The 20592-nt window shown below is 39.5% G+C and overlaps 1 protein-coding gene and 1 long non-coding RNA gene across 3 annotated transcripts in view; one reads left to right on the top strand and one right to left on the bottom strand.

The window, feature by feature from the left end:
* SLC24A2 (solute carrier family 24 member 2) overlaps positions 1-13049 on the bottom strand; it is a 113515-nt gene extending 100466 nt beyond the window's left edge. The window contains 2 exon segments of the mRNA XM_032676088.1: positions 10240-11307; positions 12936-13049. Of these exon segments, the coding sequence (XP_032531979.1) occupies positions 10240-11172 (933 nt within the window). The 5' untranslated portion in view covers positions 11173-11307; positions 12936-13049.
* Positions 1948-12643, top strand: LOC116780778. Of its 2 annotated transcripts, none has more exons than XR_004354618.1 (3): positions 1948-2115; positions 2634-2752; positions 12535-12643. It is a non-coding gene; the product is annotated as an uncharacterized LOC116780778 (long non-coding RNA). The 2 variants fall into 2 exon arrangements; XR_004354617.1 differs by lacking the exon at positions 12535-12643 and adding an exon at positions 3610-3713.
* Positions 13050-20592: the final 7543 nt, after the last annotated feature.

A 20592-nucleotide genomic window follows, 5' to 3' on the forward strand; every position in this document is an offset into this window, starting at 1 on the left:
AACCCACTACAGTGAAAAGACCTCCTGTTTCTTTCTCTGTAGAGACACAGGATAGGGAGTTACTAATATGATACATTAAGGTACAATAAAATATGTCAATAGCTTAGTACATTATGTCCTTGGCCTCAGGCAGGAATGATTTTTTGTTTGTTAGGTGTCCAAATTTAAGGAGAAAACCAGACATTTTTCTCTGAATACCTAATTTGGAAAAAACCTATGAGAAATGCGCTGCTCAGAAACCTTAAATAATTGAGTAGGTCTTATGGAAATGGGTCACGAGGCAGAAGACAGGTGAAATGGTGTAGGAAGCATGCAAAATTATCATCCTATGGATCTGCACTGTTTCTCACCTTTTCAGACTGACAATTATGTGTGCATACATGCACACGTATGCACGTGTGTGCCTACACACATACACACACAAATGGCTAATGGTTCCAGTACAGACTGAGAATGAGACAATGAAAAGGTTACAAAACTACTTCATTATAATATGTAGAGAAGATTCTGAGTTGCAGCAAGTAGTGATTTTACTTCAAAAACTGAACACAAAAAACAGTGGCAATATTCCTCCAGAATGCAGCCCATGATCAGTCTCTGATTAAATTTTAAAGGAATTTTGCCACTGGTTTTGAGAGGAGACTCAAATATTCTGTCTGTGATTTCCAGAGAGAAACTAGGATTGTTGTGTCTGCTTCCAAAAAACTCATTCAGAACTGGAGAATTTAACAGTTTTTCATAGTTTCCAATATAGAGAGAATATAACTTCTTAATCCAAGCTTTGCAGAGTATTTAATAATTATGTATATCACTGCAGTACTACAAATCCAGCCCAGATCAAGACTTCAAATAGAATATGTTTCTACCAGAAACATTTTAAATTAAAAGTGTAGTAAATAAAGACAATGAATTTAAGAATTAAGCAGAAAAACTGGAATATTTAAATAAAAATATACGCTAGAGAGCCTGATGCTTTCAAATTACTTCAGATGACCTGTAAGTAATAATAGGAATTATTTCTAACTACTTCAGAACAAAGCAATTCTTGGAGTTCCAAATTCTGATTTTTTCCCACTCAAACACTTGATTGTCAAAAATTTTAGCTAACTTGGTGATTGTGCATGGCATCAGCAAAAGGACTTCAATTAGTAACTTGATGAAAGCTTGCAGCACAAATTAAAAAAAAAACACACCAAAATTAACATCTGATTGATCCCAAAAGAGGTGCTCATCCTCTAGTGTTACAAACCCTGCAAACTTCAACTTTCTCCCTTGGGCAAAAGTCTACATAACTGGACAGGTCTTGAATGAAGCCTTGAAGGTCACCCAACACAGGCTGTGACAGCAGATGTGCCTTTTCCTTAGTGCTCTATATCCACTAGATCTGTTTTACAGCAATGTGAGAGGGTGAAGAGTTTACACTAGTTGGTTATGCAATAAATGTCACTGGTATTACTGCTGACTTCAGACTAGACTCTCAGCGTTAAGCAGTTAAGAAGTGATAAAGCAGGATTAATTCCTGAGGAAAATTTTTGATTAATTTGTCAGTGTAGTTTGTAGTACAAATTCCCTGCCATCTTTATTCTTCCTCAAACAAGAAAAAATTTTGTGCCAATTTATTAATCCCTTAAGTGTAAGGCTTCATAGCAATTTTAATATCATTGTACAAAGGAAGTCATCCAAGAACATAGCTATTTATAACTACTCATGTAAATCACAATACGGAGAACATAGGAATAGTAATGGAATAGTGCAAAACACAGTAACTGAGCAGTAGCTGTTCTTTGAACTGCCCTGATGAAATTGCATCTGGCAGGGACAGTAAAATCACCCAAAGTGAGCCACTGTTGGTTAAGGCAGAGCAGTAGTTATACTGCTAGATAGAGCTGCTTTGGAGGCAACACAAGCTCTGAACCCTCCACCTGCTGTAGAAACAAATACATGATCAACACATAAAATTCACATTGCTCTCCCAAGACCCAAGAACCAGCAAGGCAATGATGTTTTTCCAATACTATATTTTTTTTTTCATTTCCTTTTTTCAGATAGGAACACATGTAAACCAACAAACGACCAATGACAGCAAATACCAATTGTATTTCCTCTAAGATACAGGTATTGTCTGCAAAATAATAAAATGTGGTAACATACTACAATATATTGTCTGTTAGATGTAATTTGTTTGCCAAGAGCATGCCCTAAGGCTGCTGTAACTTGGGATTTTCAGTTTGCCTGTGTCACTGACCTGCACTTAACAATACAATTGCAAGAATTTCACACACACAAATTTACAATAAAACCAAACTAAACCCATAGCATTGATCTGCCTGTTTTCTCCAAAAGCAAAACAGAGCAACAATAGTACTACTTTGACTTAGGTCCTGTTATACAAAAAGATGCTGTCTTCTACCAGATGTATCATTGACTAACACTTGCAAAAATCTATTGCTAGGTCACATGGAGAAATAAACTATTTCTTTACATTATTTCTAGAACATTTATGTTTAATCAACAACTCAGTCACAGCTTGGGTGAGAAGGAAAAGACTGATGGTATGCTAACTGTAGAGAAGAGTAAGCATATATCAATGTAAATAAAACTATATACATGATAAATCATGTTCTTCTCATCAGGTACTCTGAATAGTATTTATCTTTTTACACCATGAGTTACTGAGAGGAGGAACTGTGATTTCATACAATTGTCTAAGGACCTAGTCTAATGGAGACCAGATTATCATCTCAATACTTTGGTATTAATAATAGTTAAAACATTTATGCTTGTCTTAGAAGAGTATGGTGTCAAGAGCATTCTATAAGAAGGAGTTTTATTTCACAGGCCAAATTTCCAGAATTTTTAAATGCACAGCTAATTATTACTAAGATATTTGGGTTGTACTGATAAAGGAAGATAGTGATTTTCAGATAAGTACTTAATAGGGGGTTTTGAATTAAAAAAATTAATCACAAAACCAGCCACCTTTCTTTTTATAAACCTCTTGTGTCTCCTCTTATGATGCATATCTGTGCATAATAAATTCATTACAATTACCCAGTATTTGCTCTATCTTGTCATTGTAGGTTCTAAAATAATTGTCAGCACCATGACAGAATTTGAATCTCTAGTTTGTGCCAATAGCACACTTACTGCCACATAGAGTTATGGAACCAGCCATTAAGTTAAATAATAAATAATAAAAAACAATGTTTAAATAAAAGTTGATTGAATACAATGGAATATGGCTAATCTAGGTTAAGGCAAAGGAAACTCCATTCTTTATTCTACAGACTTAGGAACACCACTCTGGCCACAGTTTGCAGGTTAGGCAAAACATGGTAAATGTCTAGGGAGAAACCAGGAAGTATTATTTATATTGAAATTTATTTTATAAAGAGCAAAAGAGGTTGCTAGATAGATATGTCTTGTTACAGATGTTACAGCTGTTTACCTACACTCATCTCAAATATATTTTCCCATCTGTTCTATATCCTGTGTATAAAACACTTAATACTCATTTATTTCACACAGATCTTTTTAAGACAAGTAGGGGCACATACCTTATTTTTCAGAACTTTCCTGACTTCCACTTATACATCTCTTTTGTTGTAGGACTTTCTTCAGCCTGAACATACTATCCACTATGCAGTAAAAAAATTGAATTGGCTATAATCTTATGCTACAGTTGCAAAAGCAAAATCCATGAATTCTTGGGGGAAGAAAATCAGAGGAGAAAGAACAAAAAAGAATTTCTTTTCTCACCTCTGCAGTTGGCAGTGGAAAACTGACTCCTGCTAATAAAACCAAAAAAGCCCCAGATCATCAGCAGGGAAGAAGCACTTCATCGAATCTAATTTTTTTGTCGTGTGGCCCTGGCAGTGCACTGTTGGCTGCCTGGGGAGTGTCACCACTCAGAAAGGCCAAGGTCACCCCAAAGTCAGCAGTGCCCAGAGCATCACTCTAAGTGTGGCACCCTCAACACTGCAACAAGCACTGCTCTAGGGCAGCTTCCACCACTCCCATCCCATACACACACTTTAAAACACATGTTGTGGAAGGCTCACTACTGCCATTCAAAACAAGACAAGAAAAATAGGGGAGTCAGCTGTGCTTTACCACTCAAAATATAATGAGTGCAGCTCCACTGAAAATGAGCAATGAATGTGGGAAATCTGTATGTAATGGCACAGAAGTTGAGCCCTCTCATCAAAATCTGAAGAACTTGTAAAAGCCACTGGATTTTGCTAAACTTTTATTTGTGAGGTAAATCTGGAGAACTACTGGGGGAAAAAGTAGAGGAATATGGGTCAGATGGAAAAGCAGATGTACTATGCTGCTGTACCTAGGTCTGGCATTTCTGAACAAGCCTGGAAGCAAAACAATGGCATCTGAACATCGTCTCTGTTTTTCTCTGTTTTTAAGTAAAGCTCCTTCAGAGATTAAGCACCCCAAATCAGGCAGAAATTTTGAGGTCTGGTATATTATATTGATTTGGGGATTGAAATTCCACCTACAGTCTTCTGTAGCTCCCACATTCTGTTGACAATCTGGACTAAAGTACGGAAAAACATTTATAAACTCTCAAGACTTTGGGACTTCATACTCCTCTCCTTGTACAGCTTCTGGCACAACAAATTCAATCATGTCTGGAGTTCTGAAATACAGCACGGCAAACAATTGCCAACACAGCTGGTTTTGTGCAGTCTCTAAGAAGTATCATCTGACTTCTTTTTAATTACATATGCTCTTTATTTTTCTAATATATTGATGAGTATGTTTTCCCTTTGCTATTAATTAAAGGTGGCACAGTTTTAGCTTTCTTTTTCCCAGCATAATTAATAAGGGTTGACTAATGAATCTTAGTGGATGTCCTTGATTTAAGAGCATTTAATCTACACTACATTTGCCTGCTGTCACTTTTGTTCATTACCAGGGTTCAAACCTACAAAACAAGAGATTCAGCAGTGAAAACTATAATCATTGTTTTGTAGTCAACAAATTACTGAGAGGTGCTAAAAGAAACAGAGAATCGTATCCATTTCACTGTACTAATAGTTGCATATATAAAGTGCCAGCCTTTGGTTATGTCAGTTAATAGCCCTAAACCGAAACAGCAATCCTTAAAACCCAAGGCAAACTAACAGTTACTGCTACTGGAGTAACATTAACACAGAAGTAGCTTAAAAATTTTTGATATAATAAAAGCAGATAAAATGTGACACAAAACCAGATTTCTATCAAAGCAAAAGATGGGACAATGACAGTGATGATGCTCACATTCCAAACATTATTTTAAACAATGTAGCTACCTTGCAAGATCCAAATATCATAGCTCTATATTCACACACACGCTTGCACAAGTAGACCAACTGTGAAATGTCTGTAGAATAAGACTCTGATCTCCCTAAGAACATGAAGCACTATGAACTATGAAAACTATGAAAAAAATCTTTTGTTGGTAGTGAGAGAAGAAAACTTATTCTATAGATAGAGTTACAGTTACTGTGGATTCAACATTAAGAAGCCCTGAAAAAGAACTGTTCAGGAGTTTCAGTTTTTCCTATATGCATGCAGATAATTCATATTTTCCCTATAACGGACACATATTAGATCATACATTATAATAGTGACTGTGCATATGTACAGTTAATACAGCCACTAAGCAGAGAAGTACCTAAAAATACTGTTAACAACCGTTCCTTTAGAATGCAAACACTGCCATCAAATGCAACGTGGCAGCACTTGAGATCAATGTGGATCTTAAAATATCACACACAAGCTATTCAAGTCTCTTAAGACAACAAAATTGGCAATAAAATATTAACTATGCCTTGTTGGTAAAAAAAGCTCATTTTCCAAATGTAGTTCTCCATAAATGTAGAAAAACTGTCTTAACTGTACCATAAGCTATTTATCTAAAATGCTACTGTCAGTGAAACAGATGTCATTGCACAATATCCTTGTGCCACCCACATTCTGTTCTTCTAGCTGCCGAACAGAACTGTTTTGAGTTATTTCCTGAATCATCAGATTCAAGCATTTCTGCAGTGATCTCCATGATACATTAAAGAAAGTACTTAACAACTGAAATGTAGTTTCACTTGATGTTTTACCACAACATAATATATTCAACGTATCTTCACCAGGACAGATAACAAGAAAAGGCTGAAATCTTAGCAGAGGGTCAAAAAAGTCTAATTTTTAAGAACTTTGAACATCAGCTTTTCCCATTTTCCTCTTCCAGTCTATCATACTCAATTTCAGGCTTCTGTTTTTAAACATCTTCATTCAGCTGAGGAAGATGTAAAATTAATTTAAAAGTTTCTACCTCAGTCCTAAAAAATCATCTTTGCAGGACAGCTACATAAAACCTAAAAATGCCACAGAATAAGTTAGGTTGGAAGGAACTTGTGGGTATATCTGGTGGTGGGATCATACTACCTACTGTACGGTACATTCAGAGCAGCTCATAGGGCTCAGTGTCACTTGTCAGGGATCCATCTTGATCTGCATATGCCATATGCCATCCTACATTGTACAACTTAAAAACAATCTCCTTTTTGTCTTTTCATGTTGTCTCGCTTTTTCATCTATTCTCCTTTTTTTTCATCCTTTTCACAATGATCTCTGGCATTCCTCAGTATCAGGCTTCCTTGACGGTTACATGGGGCTCTCCACACTTAGCTCTCCACAGTTCAAACAGGATCTTGCCAATGCACCCTATGAACTCTAAATGCATAAAGCCTGTAGTCTGTTCTCATCGGTGTCACAACATTGTTCAGAAAATTCAAGTTACCAGATTTTCTCAATGCGGACCCTTTAATAGTCCAGACTGTATTTGTTTGAAAGCTTGTGAAGGAAAATAGTGGTACAATGAAATTCATATAGAGTACTCTGTCTACATTCACATTTGTACAAGTAACCAACATACTAAAGAAAATAAGATCAGAAAAACTAGCTAAGTTCAAATAGTAACACTTTTCTAGTACAAAAAAAAATGTGCTTTAATTCTTAAAAATGGGAAAGGAATCTGAAAGGCATCTATAGAGATACACATGCATTCAAGCAACCTCATGAATACATCTAGAGCAGGTGAAAGCTAAGTAGAAAAATCTTTCATATCTAAGACCTTTTCTCATGGGAAATACTGTCCTTGAGAATGTAAAACTTTCTTCAACTCTTCAAGACAACTGATAATAAAAATGCTCAACATTAAAACACATTTTAGTATCTCAAGAGGTTTTTTATCTGATCAGATTTTTACTCTTTGATACTTGCTTGCTAATAAGCAACCTAACTCTTCAACTATCCAGCTTTATGATGCCTTATTTAGATTTCTCAAATTTCTTGAGCTGCTTTCAGATTACAACAGTCTTAAAGATAAATACAACACACAAGTTTTTTTAGCAGAACACTTGCCAGTTTGGCAGCAGCGGAATCAACAACAGATAGGCAGAGGGAGTGTTGGTTAGAGGAAAGAGAATTTTCTACACTCTCCTGAAATAAAATTATTCCAAGACACACTAACCCACCAGTTTCAGAGAGCTGCCTAGCAATTCTCTGCCCTAACTGGGGAAAAGAGAGTGAAAAAGCTTCTATGAGAAAGCTCCTGAGAGTGCAATTTATGTGTTTAGTATACCAACTTGATTACATACAATTTTATTTTGTATTGACAAATCACAATCTTGATGACTTGGAACAACCTAAGCTAACAGCTAACACTGTAGAAACTAAGCATCCTTTGCCACCAATAGCCAAGAGTATCACTTCCGTGATACTTAAAACCCTCAGTGTCTAGGAAATAAACACACGTGTATTGCATTTGGTACTAGGCACCAGATCTCAGACTATAAAAAGATTTTATCCTTTACTTTAGACAGTAACTTTTAAGCTAAAAAACCTAGACATCTCTATCAGGCTTAGGATATGTGATAGGTTTTTTTCCTTGTGTTTTTTTTTTCTTTTGTTTTGTTTGTTTTTAATTTAAAAGCAAGAAAAACAATTGTCTAATAATAGCAAATAAATGAACACAGAACTTCACAGGGATTCTTTCCAAAGAACATAATCTGTAACATAATTCTTGCTATGAGAAAATCATGAGTTCATTCATCTTGCTAAATGCTGTTCCACCAAAGAATAAAATAATTCATAATGACTTATAATTTCAAAGTGTCAATGAAATGTTCAAAAATATGTCTTTACAGCATGACTTAAAGAGGGAAACCATGGTCTGACACCTTCAGAAGCTGTTTTCACCAGGAAGCAGAAAATATTTATTAGCTAAATTGCAACAAAATTAGAGCATCTTTTATCTCCCTTTACCCCTAAATGATTTGTGAACACATTATTTTATCATTTTAATTAGCTTCAAGATAATTCAGGAAAAACATTTTCGTGAAACATACAACGCAAAGTTTGTGTTTTTAGGAAAAGTAGCCAGTTTTCTGATTTTTTTCATCCCTATCTGAAATTGTGTACCTATATCATGAACAAACTCTAAGTAATTAAAACATGAAACATGAGTGGTCCTAAAGGTATCTTTAAAAATCAAGTCCATCCAGAGTACTTCAAATATAAATAATGTTGAAAATGGCTTGCAAATGATTTCTTCTTCTGTTCAGTTCAAAATAATTGAGCATTTACTTTGGTATATAGCTATTCTACCTCACCCTGTAGCCTGAACAACATGAGGCAGTTGCTTTTCATATTGATAATTGTTTAAGACCAGTTATAGATTTACATTTTCTGTCCAGTTTATGGACAGATGAAAGTGCATTAAATGGTTGTTTCATATACCATAGTCTTCCTAGCATTACACACATTTAGCACAAACCATCAAAGTACTTACAATGCACTGTGAAATCTTACATTACTTAGAAACCAACTAACATAGTTAAAGAAGCCCTTCATTAATTAGAGCAAGTACTTTGTTGCTGTTGGCCTTTCTTTTCATTTACTTATAAAATCTCAATTGAGTATTTTGAGAAAGATAAAGACGAGTATGCTAATTTTTGAAAAAAAACCAACAGAACAAAAGTGAAAAAAATAAAGTTACAAGTAAGTGTACAGCTGTTAAGCCCAATTAGAAAATAAAATAAATAAATGAGAATTTCTGGATTTTAATTTTGGTGGACTTGTTTCGTGTCTTGCCCTAAAACTGAGTGCACCTGTCATAACTGCTAAAATATCCAGCTCTCTCTTCAAAAGTAGGCTTCCATGAGTCACAAACGAGTGGTCTTCTCTATAGTTATATGTGGTCTGTTTATATGCTTGTGCATCTATATCAGTGGATCGTGTCTCTTCCAAACCCTTCATACAGGACTGTTAAATAAAAGAAACGAAACAGTGAACAGCTAACTGCCTGATACTTTGAGTAATTACTGCATAATACAACCTTATCTGATGAATAACCCCAATGTCATATAAAAACAGGCAATTCAATTTCAGAATTAAGCATCCAATTAAAATACTACTACACATATATGTATTTATGACTTCAGCTTCATAGGTCCCTTAAATATTGCCTGTTCTAAAAAGAGAGCTGGTTAAAAGATTATAATATTTGCTGAAGACCCACCAAGCCCTCTGTGCATAACTTTCATTCTCTACTTGAGGTCAAAAATTAGTTTGCATAGTTAGAAACACCGTAAATGGGAAACATACTCCTTAAACAGAGGACCTATGAGTTTTGCCATTGTGGTCACTGTTTTTCGAGAGATTTCTTTCATGTAATTGCCACTAATTACAGTAGGAAGTTATTAGTTTATTATCAGCATCGGTAGATGAAAAATGCATTTAAAAATACCTTCGTATACTGTTCTGAGTAATTTGGGGGGTTTTGAGTAAGAAAGTGCATTAAGAGTCTTTAAAAACCCAAATTTTGTCACAAGATTCTCTCCAGATATTGTTACTGCTTTATCCAAAAGCTTAGGGAAAAAAACAGTAGCTATATTTCAGACCTCATCAATGTGCCAAACTGCTGAGTAAAGGTTTGTGTCTTTTTGCTGGCTTTTTTTTTCTTTCTTTCTGTGTGATCAGGATAATTCTGAAGCTAAATTGATTCACTAGAAGGTTACTCTTGTTTTTTATTTTCAGTCAGTTTTGACTAAACAAAAAGACATTTGAGCAAAACATGGAACTATTTTATATTGGTTACTGTACTATATTAGGATCCTTATGATATCAAAGGGTTCAGCACTTACAAGGACATTATTACATATAATTCAATAAAAATTGACCAACCTTTCCTTCAGCATCTGTTGTTACCTTCTCAACCTTGTTCCTGTTTAAAAATTTCTTCACCCATTCTTCTACTTGAACATTGAACTTCATGAAAGTCACGTAGAAAAAATACGCTGTCAGGAGTGTTACACTTTCCCACCACATTATGAAGTTATCCAGAAAAAAGATGATTAGCAAGATCAAGTCAATGATGTAAAAGGACATATCTCGAAAGAGTGGCCACCACGTAAGGTTCAAGATCTCTTTAGAAAATAAAGCACACATTCCAATAACAAATAGGATATTGAACACGGCAGATCCCACTATCGTACCAATGCCAACATTGCTGTGGGATATAAACACTCCTATTAAAGAAGTGAAGAGTTCTGGGGCTGACCCACCAGCAGCCATGAAGGTTGCACCTGCCACATCATCAGAAATGGCCAGTTTTTCAGTGATGACAGTCAAGGAAGGAACAAAGAACTCATCACAGACTATAGCTAAGGCTATAAACATGTAAATCATTCCAATTATATGCAGGATCACTGCTCCCTGTCTTCTCTCCTCGAGAGAGAAAAGGTCTGTGGGATACTCTCCCTTTGAATGATCATCTGTTTCATTGTCATGCCCAGCTTCATATTTCATAGAAGCATGTGGGTCTAGAGTGCCATTTTGATTCTGTTCGGTGAAATCCAACAGAGTTCTTTGGTGCCCACGCACCAGCTTTTGGCTATCTAGGCTGTTGACCAGTGCCATGCTATGTGGTTCCATCTTGAAAAAGGCACTCATTGAAAGTGAGAAAGTACTAATGGCCACTACACTAACAAGAAGCCCTACGATTCGTATCAGTCTCAGTTTTTTCCGAACATTCTGCTGCCATCTGCAACCAAACAGTGGTTCTTCCAAACACCATTCCTCCAAGACACCAGCAAGAGTTTTTTTCTGAAGAGCCATTTTGTGTGAGATGCTGAGGGAGTCAGATGAACTGTTCCTTCATACTTTTCTCCAGCTTTGAAGTTAGAAGTGCCTTAAGAGTCTTCCCAGAATCAAGTACTTTTACTCTTCGCAGGATGTATTTTCTTCATTAGTCTTAAAAGGACAAACATATTATTAATATTAGTGAAAGGGCATGTAATTAGAAGCTTCTAAAAGACTGAGTGAAATTTAAAATTTAAAGCAGAATACTACCAACTGTAGCATAAAGACCTGTCACATCCCACCAGACAAAGCAATGACATTATTTAAACAGTAACTGTGGATAACAGTCTATCAATACTCTGATCATTTTATGCCTCTCATATGCCTATGAGCCACTGCCGTCCTCAGTTGCTGACAAAGAAAAAATCCTAGTGGAAGGTAAAAACTGTCCACAGATCTTCCATAAAAATGAAGAAATTACTATTTACCAAAGATTATTATCTCATGTAATTACTTTCTACTATGATCATGTAATGTCCAAATCCCAAATGCAGGGGCAATAATGTCTGAAAAAAAACAAGCAACATGCTAACAAGCATCTCATCAGACCTTTAGGCAGCATTAATTGAAATATTATGTATGCACAGAGCAACAGTCATTGATATGTACATAAAACACAATGCTGTTGGAACGGGATTGAAATGCAGTGTCTTCAGTTCCTCTGTAAAATCGACTCAGGTTTATAGAGAACTCAACTTGCTTCTGATCAGACCTAGGACATTAGCTCCGATGAGTCAAGACAAAATTTTCAATCGTCCCCGGTTTTGTTTGGGTTTATGTCAAGCATTCAGCTATAAATGTAGAATGTTACTAAGAATACCTATGTGGTACCTTTTAAAAGTGCTCCTCTTACAGATCCTTAAGAAAATAGTTTAGATTTACAAAAGAGTTGATAATGAAACAAATGAAATGGTGAGAAATTATGTGAGAATGACTATTCATGTATGCCAGACAGGAGCATACTGGATCAACGGCACTTCTAAAACAGAAAAAAAACCTTCTAGACAACAACAAGTGCTTTGGTTATTGAACTGGAAGAATATTTGTAATGTAGAAATTAGTTACATATGCATCATGTTCAGTAGTGTGCATTTTATTTGAAACGAGATATAAAATACTCGCTTAATAGAACTGATTATTAGTATTACTGCCCAAAAAATACTTTGTTACATCTCTTATTCAAGTAATTTGTAGCAACAGCTGAATACTGAACAATCTATTAGTCAGTAGAAGATTGATTTTGTATTCTCAAATGCAGGATTTCAGCTATTACATGCAGTTATTTCCAGAAAAGTTATTAAGTAACTTGCAGTTTCTCCTGATTCTTTTTTCAAACAGTTTCCATATTAAGCAGATGTCATGAAGACATACTCTATCCTCAAGATACAGTACCGCAGCGGAGATCTTTTATTTTCCATCTCAGAGTTACTACTCGACGGACTGCCACAAAAACATTAAGCTGGAAAGTCACCGGAATGGCACCGTCGCTGCCGTGCGCAGCCGGCGGCGACGGGCCGGTGATCGCGCTTCCCTGACCATCACACGAACGGGGTACGGGAAAAGCGCTTGGGCTCTCTCCTGCCCTGGAATTTGCACGGCCTGCCGTGCCAGACCGCTCCCGACACAGCGGACCCCAGACCCCGGTGGAGCGCAGCGCAGCATCCCGGCCGCCCCGCCTTCTCCCTCGTCCCCCCGCAGAGATGCCGCAGACGCTCGCCTAAGTCAGCCCAACTTCGCACCGATCCGCGCCGCACAAACTTTTTCCCCCTCTGAAAAGGCAGTGGGTCCACTTCCAAACGCGGAGAGCCCCGAAGACACCGACCGGGCGGCTCGGGGCACCAGTCACCCCTCGGCAGCCGGTCCCGCCCATGGAGGCGGGAGTTTGCGGCTGGGAGTCCCCGCATCGCCGCAGCCCAACCCCCGCCCGCGCACTCCGGCGGCGCTCACCCGGAGCTGCGCTGCGCTGCGCGCCGGCCCGCGGGCGCTGGGCAGGGGCGCGGGAACAAGCCGGGATGTGCACAGGGACCGGCGATCCGACCACGGTCCCTCGCGGCACTGACTGCGGCGGGCGGCGGCAGCGGTCCGCCCCACGCAGGCGGGGCAGGCGGCGCCCCGCCCCCCGCCCGCAGCGCTCCCACGAGAGTTTGATCAGAGGCCAAGCAAGGCTGGCAAGGAATCTATTTTTTTTATCTTTTCACCTTCATCTTGAGTTAGCAGGTACGGTTTAACTTGGGTAAAATTCAGCGTTTCTAGCAAAGGTCACAAGCCTCGAGGAGGAAGGTAATTTTAAGGCCTTCTGATTAAAATATCCTTTGTGCCAAATGTTTTCTGAAGGGAAATCAGGACATGAAAGGAAAAGACATTTAGTCTTGGTTTTAATTTTAAGGAAGATGACATGCCCACGATAAAGTTATTAATCATGATTCATGTGCTGCTGAACAGAGATTTCTTCAAACTGCAATTCAAAGTCACCGCAGAGAACAATAAAGATGCACTGAACACACAAGAAAACAGGCTAAGTTCTTAGCCAGAACTATCCCCCTCTATTTTGGTCTTCATCTTTCAGCATTATTATTTCTCCAAGAAACTGTGTTTTGTTTAGTAATTGCTTCAAAATTCACATGCATTAAAACTGTTACAATGCAGCTCTATCAAAGGTAATTCACAGTGGCACGTGCTGGAGATCAGTTAAGAGTTACACAGGTAATGCTTTTTTGAAATCATATTTGCACTCATCCTCTATACTGTTGTTAGAAAAACCTGCATGGTAATTCGTGAATAAAATAATCTGGTGCACCTGAAGTCTGGAAACATAGGGGCCAAGCACTCCATGCTAAATTTCACGAGTTCTTACTATGCTATTGGGAACTAGGTGAACTAGCATCAGACCTTCGTGATGCAGTCATCATCACTTTGTATAAGAAGAAAGGAGTTAAATCAGACTGTTCAAATTACTGTGGTATTACTCTACTCTCCATTGCTGGCAAAATCCTGGCAAGAATACTCTTGAACAGACTAATACCCGCTATAGCAGAAGGAATTCTACCTGAAAGTCAGTGTGGCTTCAGAGCCAACCGGAGTACCACAGACATGGGATTTGTTCTCAGACAACTGCAAGAGAAGTGTAGGGAACAGAACAAAGGTCTCTATGTAATCTTTGTTGACCTCATCAAGGCTTTTGATACTGTGAGCAGGAAAGATCTGTGGCAGATTTTGGAATGTTTAGGATATCCCCTCAAGTTCCTTAAAATGATCATCTCGCTCCATGAGGATCAGCACAGCCAAGTCAGATATGGTGGTGCACTTTCTGAGCCCTTTCTAATAACTAATGGGGTGAAACAAGGCTGCGTGCTTGCACCAACCCTTTTCACAGTCTTTTTCAGCATGATGCTCCAAAGGGCCACGGCAGACCTCGATGATCAGGACGGTGTCTACATTTGATATCGTACTGATGGAAGCCTTTTCAACCTAAGGCGACTGAAGGCCCACACCATTTTGTCCAGGAGCTGCTTTATGCTGATGATGCCGCCCTTGTGGCCCACACAGAAGCAGCTCTGCAGCATTTAACATCCTGCTTTGCAGACGCTGCTGAGCTTTTGGGGCTGGAAGTCAGCTTAAAGAAGACAGAAGTTCTCTATCAACCTGCACCTCAGAAAGTCTTCCATCATCCCCATAGCACCATTGGCAAAGGCATATAGTGCCTTCAGAAAGCTTCATAAAAGTTTGGCGAAATAAACACCTGAAGAGAAGTACAAAGATCAGTGTTTACAGAGCCATAGTGCTGTCTACTTTTTTATATGGTTCTGAATCATGTCATCTACCGCCACCACCTGCGACTCCTAGAACGCTTCCATCAGCGCTGCCTCTGTACAATCCTGAACATCCACTGGTCAGATTATGTGACTAATACGTCAGTTCTAGAACAAGCAGCAACCAAGAGTATTGAGGCCATGTTGCTGAGAACACAGCTGCGTTGGGCAGGACACGTCTCAAGGATGCAGGACTACTGCATCTCTAAGATCATGCTTTATGATGAACTTGCCACTGGCTGCTGCAAGAGAGGAGCTAAAGGGGTTAATAGCGGGTCTATTAGCTCCCAGGATAGAGATATCAACTGGGAAAATTTTTGGGTGTATCCTTGATGATAAGGAAGTCAGTACGCAGCCCTAATGGAGAAGACAAAGGCTGGCTCTAAAGTTGGTAGGCCTAGGATGTGGGAACTGCTATAAAGCCTTGAGCTTTGCCAAATATATCACCCATAGAACCTATCCAATGAAAACGCTGTTGCTTGCTTACTAAAAATAAGGATACTGCTTGCTGCTAGCAAGGGGTATAAAAAAGCAGATGAGAAAATAAAGAAGAGGAAGACATCTTTTCTGCACATAACTGACTCCTTGTATCTTTATTGGCCATCACGACTCTACATTGACATATGGTGACCCTCGACATGATACTGCATTACTGACCATCGGGCGACGGATGGTGGTGACGGAGCTTGGCGTAGCTGAGAGCAGTGAGGAAACTGCCTGGGCCCGGACCTGAGAACTACTGACACCTGGAAAAGGTGAGCCACCAAGAACAAAGACTGTGATAATGGGGAATCAGATGTCTAAAGAGGAAAAGTTGGTGCTGTCCACTTGGAAGCACTTCCTAAAGCGTAAAGGTGTAACTCTTGGAGATTATGATTTGCAACGTTTGCTGCTATGGTGTCAAAAGCAAGGTTTTGAAACTAACACATCAGTTGCATTTAGAGTAAAGACTTGGGAGAAGGTGGGGGATAAACTGTGGAAAGAGGTTTATAAGGGTGCTAAGAGTGCTAAGGAAATAGAAGGCTTGCCTGCCACCTGGCATATATTGGTTGAGACTTTAAAAGACTAGCTTAATGAACAGAGCCTCTGTCAGATACAGAAGGACAGGAAGGGGAGGAGGGAACTTCAGTTGCTGCGGCATCTCCCTCTGCTACCTCCCCCTCTGACAATGAATTGCTTGCTTTAGCAGATAAAAAAGAAACAGTGTGGCATTTGGCTACACGTACTAAAAAATCTACCAAGGGTCTGGCTCTAAAAACCCCGAAGGGTTCAAAAGTTCACTATCCTGCACCCCACAAGCTTGTTAAAACTCCTTGTAAATGCAAGACCCCTACTGAGATAGTCCCTTACCAGTATGAGACAGCTATGGAACTTGTAGAGGAATTTAAAGCTAAGCAAAGGCAAGCGTCCTCTGTTCCTCTGCCAGAGGAGGAGGAGGAGGAGGAGGATGAGGACACTGATGAAAAAAAGGAGGATGATATACCTAATAAAGGCTTGTATTATTCGGCGTCAGCCTTCCCAGCAGATGATGCAGATGTGGAGGAAGCTGAAAATGCCTCCATCCGTAGTCAAGCCTTACAACCTGTACATAAGGGGTCCCAGAGCCGAAAGACACAAATACTATCTGATCCATGGACTTTGCTGGCAGTCACCACTGTCACAGTCATGCCACGTCATCCTAGAAAGTTTTGGGAGACGGTGCGTGTACAAGCTGCAAAAAGGGGAGAATGGGAGTTGTTAGACAAAATTGGGCACCCCTCACAAGCTATGAAGGACGCTGCATTTGTTCCAGGAATAGAACCAGGAGTAGAAGCTTATCCTGTTTTTAAGGCAGCTCCTAACTCTGGCAAGCAAGATGAACATTATATATTTGCTTGGAAAGCTATTCAGGATTTGCAAACGCATGTGGCAAAATGGGGTGTAAATTCTTCTGAAGTTATGCGTGTGATTCGTGCAATTAATGCTGATTTGCTCGCTCCTTATGATATTGACCATCTAGCTCAAGTTTTATTTGAACCTGTACAATACGAAGTGTTTAATTCTAACTGGCAGAAACAGGCAGAAAGAGTAGCTATGGAGAATATGAGACTTCCTCCAGGGGACCCCAGACTGGGTGTAGGAGTGGAAGCCTTATTGGGAAAAAATTGTTTTAGTAGCCCTGATTTACAGGCCCAGTGGGATCCTATTGTGTTACAACAATGTCAGCAGGTGGGAATGTTAGCTCTGACTAAAACTATGGAGCTTGCTTCCCCTCGTCCTAGATATACAACAGTGAAACAGGAACCAAGGGAACCTTTTTTAGTTTGTTGAACGTATTGCAGTTTCATTGGAAAAGCAGGTAGATGATGAAATCCTGTGTCAAGCACTCCTAAAGCAGTTAGCAAAAGATAATGCGAACGAAAATTGTCAGAAAATTATGGATGCATTGCCAGGAGACCCATCTGATATGATATCTGCATGTTCCAAAGTGGGTACTGTAGATCACCAAATGACTGCACTTGCTGCAATACTGCGTCCTAGCCCTCGATGCTATAACTGTAATAGAGAAGGACACCTTAAGGCTAACTGCCCTGATAAAAGCAACGGGGAAAAGCCAAAGGTCTTACCTAATCCTCCTGTTATTCATTGTAACCATTGTGGGGAGCTAGGACACTTTGCTAAACAATGTCACTCTAAGTTTCATGCCAATGGACAGCCTCTCCAGGGAAATGGGAAAGCCAGCGCGAGGAGGAGGCGCGTTCAGACACAAGTACCTTCATTACCACAGTACAACCCATATGCACCCCTCCTGATGCTCCCCTCTGCTACCAGCTCACAGGGAAAACCAGCAGAGCAACCAGTGTGGATGTATCCACCTCTACAACAGTAACAATTTCTTCTACAGATATTGTCAAGGTTCCCTTAGATGCTAAGGGACCTATTGGACATGGACTGAGTGTTTTGTTAATTGGGTGCTCAAGTAGCACAATTGCTGGGATGATTGTACATGTTGGGATAATTGATGCAAACTATACAGGACAAATCTGTGCCATGGTCTCTACCCCCTACCCTCCTGTTACTATTCCAAAAGGAACTCAAATTGCTCAACTTGTGCCTTTTGTGAGTTGTGTTCCCAGGACAGAGAACTGGGAAAGACACGCTGGAGGATTTGGATCAACAGGACCTCCGCAAGTGTTTTGGTCACAGACTATTTCACACAAACATCCACAGATGACTTGCGAACTGCGTAATGTGAAAGCCTCGCCTTCTGCTGTTAAGGTGACTGGATTACTTGACGCCGGTGTGGATATATCCATCACCTCGGTGTATAATTGGCCAAGCTCTTGGCCTCTGGTGTCCTCTGATTCAGGTGTTGTGGGGCTGGGGAGAACTACACAGTGTTACATTGCAGTTCATTTCATCCTGATTTGTAATTCTGAAGGGCAGGCTGCGACTGTAAGACCATATGTCACTCCTGCCCCTCTTACTCTGTGGGGAAGGGATTGTCTGGCTCAATGGGGAGTTAAAATTGCCACAGATTTTTATCTGGGGCCACTGTGTTTTTGCAGGGCAACAAACAGCCTACCTTGGCACTTACATGGTTAACTGACACTCCAGTGTGGGTACCTCAGTGGCCCCTGTCCAGAGAAAAATTACAGGCCCTGCAGGATCTGGTCCAAGAACAACTGGCTCCTGGCTACATTGAGCCATCATTCAGTCCATGGAACATACCTGTCTTTGCTATAAAAAAGAAATCTGGGAAATGGAGATTTTTACAAGATTTAAGAAAAGTCAATGCTGTCATGGCACCGATGGGAGCTCTACAACCGGGACTCCCATCACCCACAATGATACCCCTCAATTGGCTAATAATAGTAATTGATCTGAAAGATTGTTTTTTCACAATTCCTCTAGCTGAGGCTGACAAAGAAAAATTTGCTTTTACAGTACCCTCTGTCAATAATGCAGAACCTGCAAAGCAATATCAATGGAAGGTTTTGCCTCAGGGGATGAAAAATTCACCCTCTATTTGCCAGTGGTATGTTGCAAAGGCTTTAACTGCTGTGAGAATCCAGTTCCCAAAATCTTACTGTTTTCATTTTATAGATGATATTCTGTTCTCAGCTGAGCAAAAAGAAACATTGTTTGCAGTTGCAAATGCAGCTAAAGAATCACTTCAGTCTTTTGTCCTTGTCACTGCACCAGAGAAAATACAAACTGCAGAACCTTGGAAATATCTGGGCCTCCTTGTCACTAAGAGAACAGTAAGGCTTCAGCCTATTCAATTACAATTGCCTATCAGTACCCTAACTGATATTCAAAAATTAGCAGGTTCGTTAAATTGGTTACGCCCTTATTTGGGGTTGACAAATTCACAACTGCAACCTCTTTTTGCACTGCTCAAACATTCCACAGATCCATTGGAACCACGATCCTTAACTCAGGAAGCAGTTCAAATCATTCGTCAGGTAGAAACATTGTTAACAGAACAATTTGTTTCTCGCATCGATTTGTTTCAAATTGTTCAGCTTTTTGTTCCCATAGATCAGAACTTCCCCTGTGGGATCCTTGTTCAGTGGAACGAGGCCTGGGGTGATCCTCTACACATTCTTGAGTGGTTGTTTTTACCCTCAAGATCTTGGAAAACAGCACCTGGCCTGTTTGAACTTCTTTCTGAGGTTATCATGAAGGCAAGAAAATGATGCATTGAATTAATTGGCAGAGATCCTAGTTGTATTGTTTTAGCTGTACAATCCTGGTATTTTGAGTGATGTTTGAATCACAAATATGAATTTCAAGCTGCTATGGCAGATTTTCAGGGACAAATTGCTTATCATTTACCTTCACACCCTTTACTGAAAGTCTTTAGTGAAGTACCTGTTGGACAAAAGCTGCTGTCATCTACGGAACCAGTGGAAGGACTCTGTTTACAGATGGGTCAGGGAAAACAGGAAAAGCTGCTGTGGTCTGGTATACACCCACAGGATGGCAACTTGTACTTGTTCAACAATCTGGGTCTCCACAAGTTGTGGAACTACATGCTGTTACTTTGTCATTTCAACTTTTTCTTCAGCCTTTTAATCTTGTCACAGATTCAGCTTACATGGCGGGACTTGTACAGCGTTTAGATCAAGTAGTTCTTTCTGCTCATGATGATCATCTTCTCTTTCAGGTTTTGTTAACATTGTGGTGAACTCTACAGTCTTGTACTGCTCCTTACTTTGTTTTTCATATTCGCAGTCACACTTCATTGCCTGGATTTTTTACAAAGGGTAATGCTTGAGCAGACTCTCTTGTAGCACCTGCACAGATGGGGCCTGTTCCAGATAAGTGACAACAGGCTCTCCTCTCACATCAATTTTTTCACCAAGGCAGTACTGCTCTCAAGCGACAGTTTGGCATTACACAATCCCTTGCTTGTTCTATTGTGGCTACCTGTCCTGATTGCCAGGGTCAGAATGTCTCTGTCTGTTATGGAACCAATCCTAGAGAATGCAAGCTTTACAGGTATGGCAAAGTGATGTTACTCATGTCCCAGAATTTGGACGTCTCAAATTTCTGCATGTTTCTGTTGATACATATTCTCATGCTGTTTGTGCTACTGCTC

Source organism: Chiroxiphia lanceolata, chromosome Z (genome assembly GCF_009829145.1).
Source record: "Chiroxiphia lanceolata isolate bChiLan1 chromosome Z, bChiLan1.pri, whole genome shotgun sequence".
In the NCBI taxonomy this organism is placed as follows: domain Eukaryota; kingdom Metazoa; phylum Chordata; class Aves; order Passeriformes; family Pipridae; genus Chiroxiphia; species Chiroxiphia lanceolata.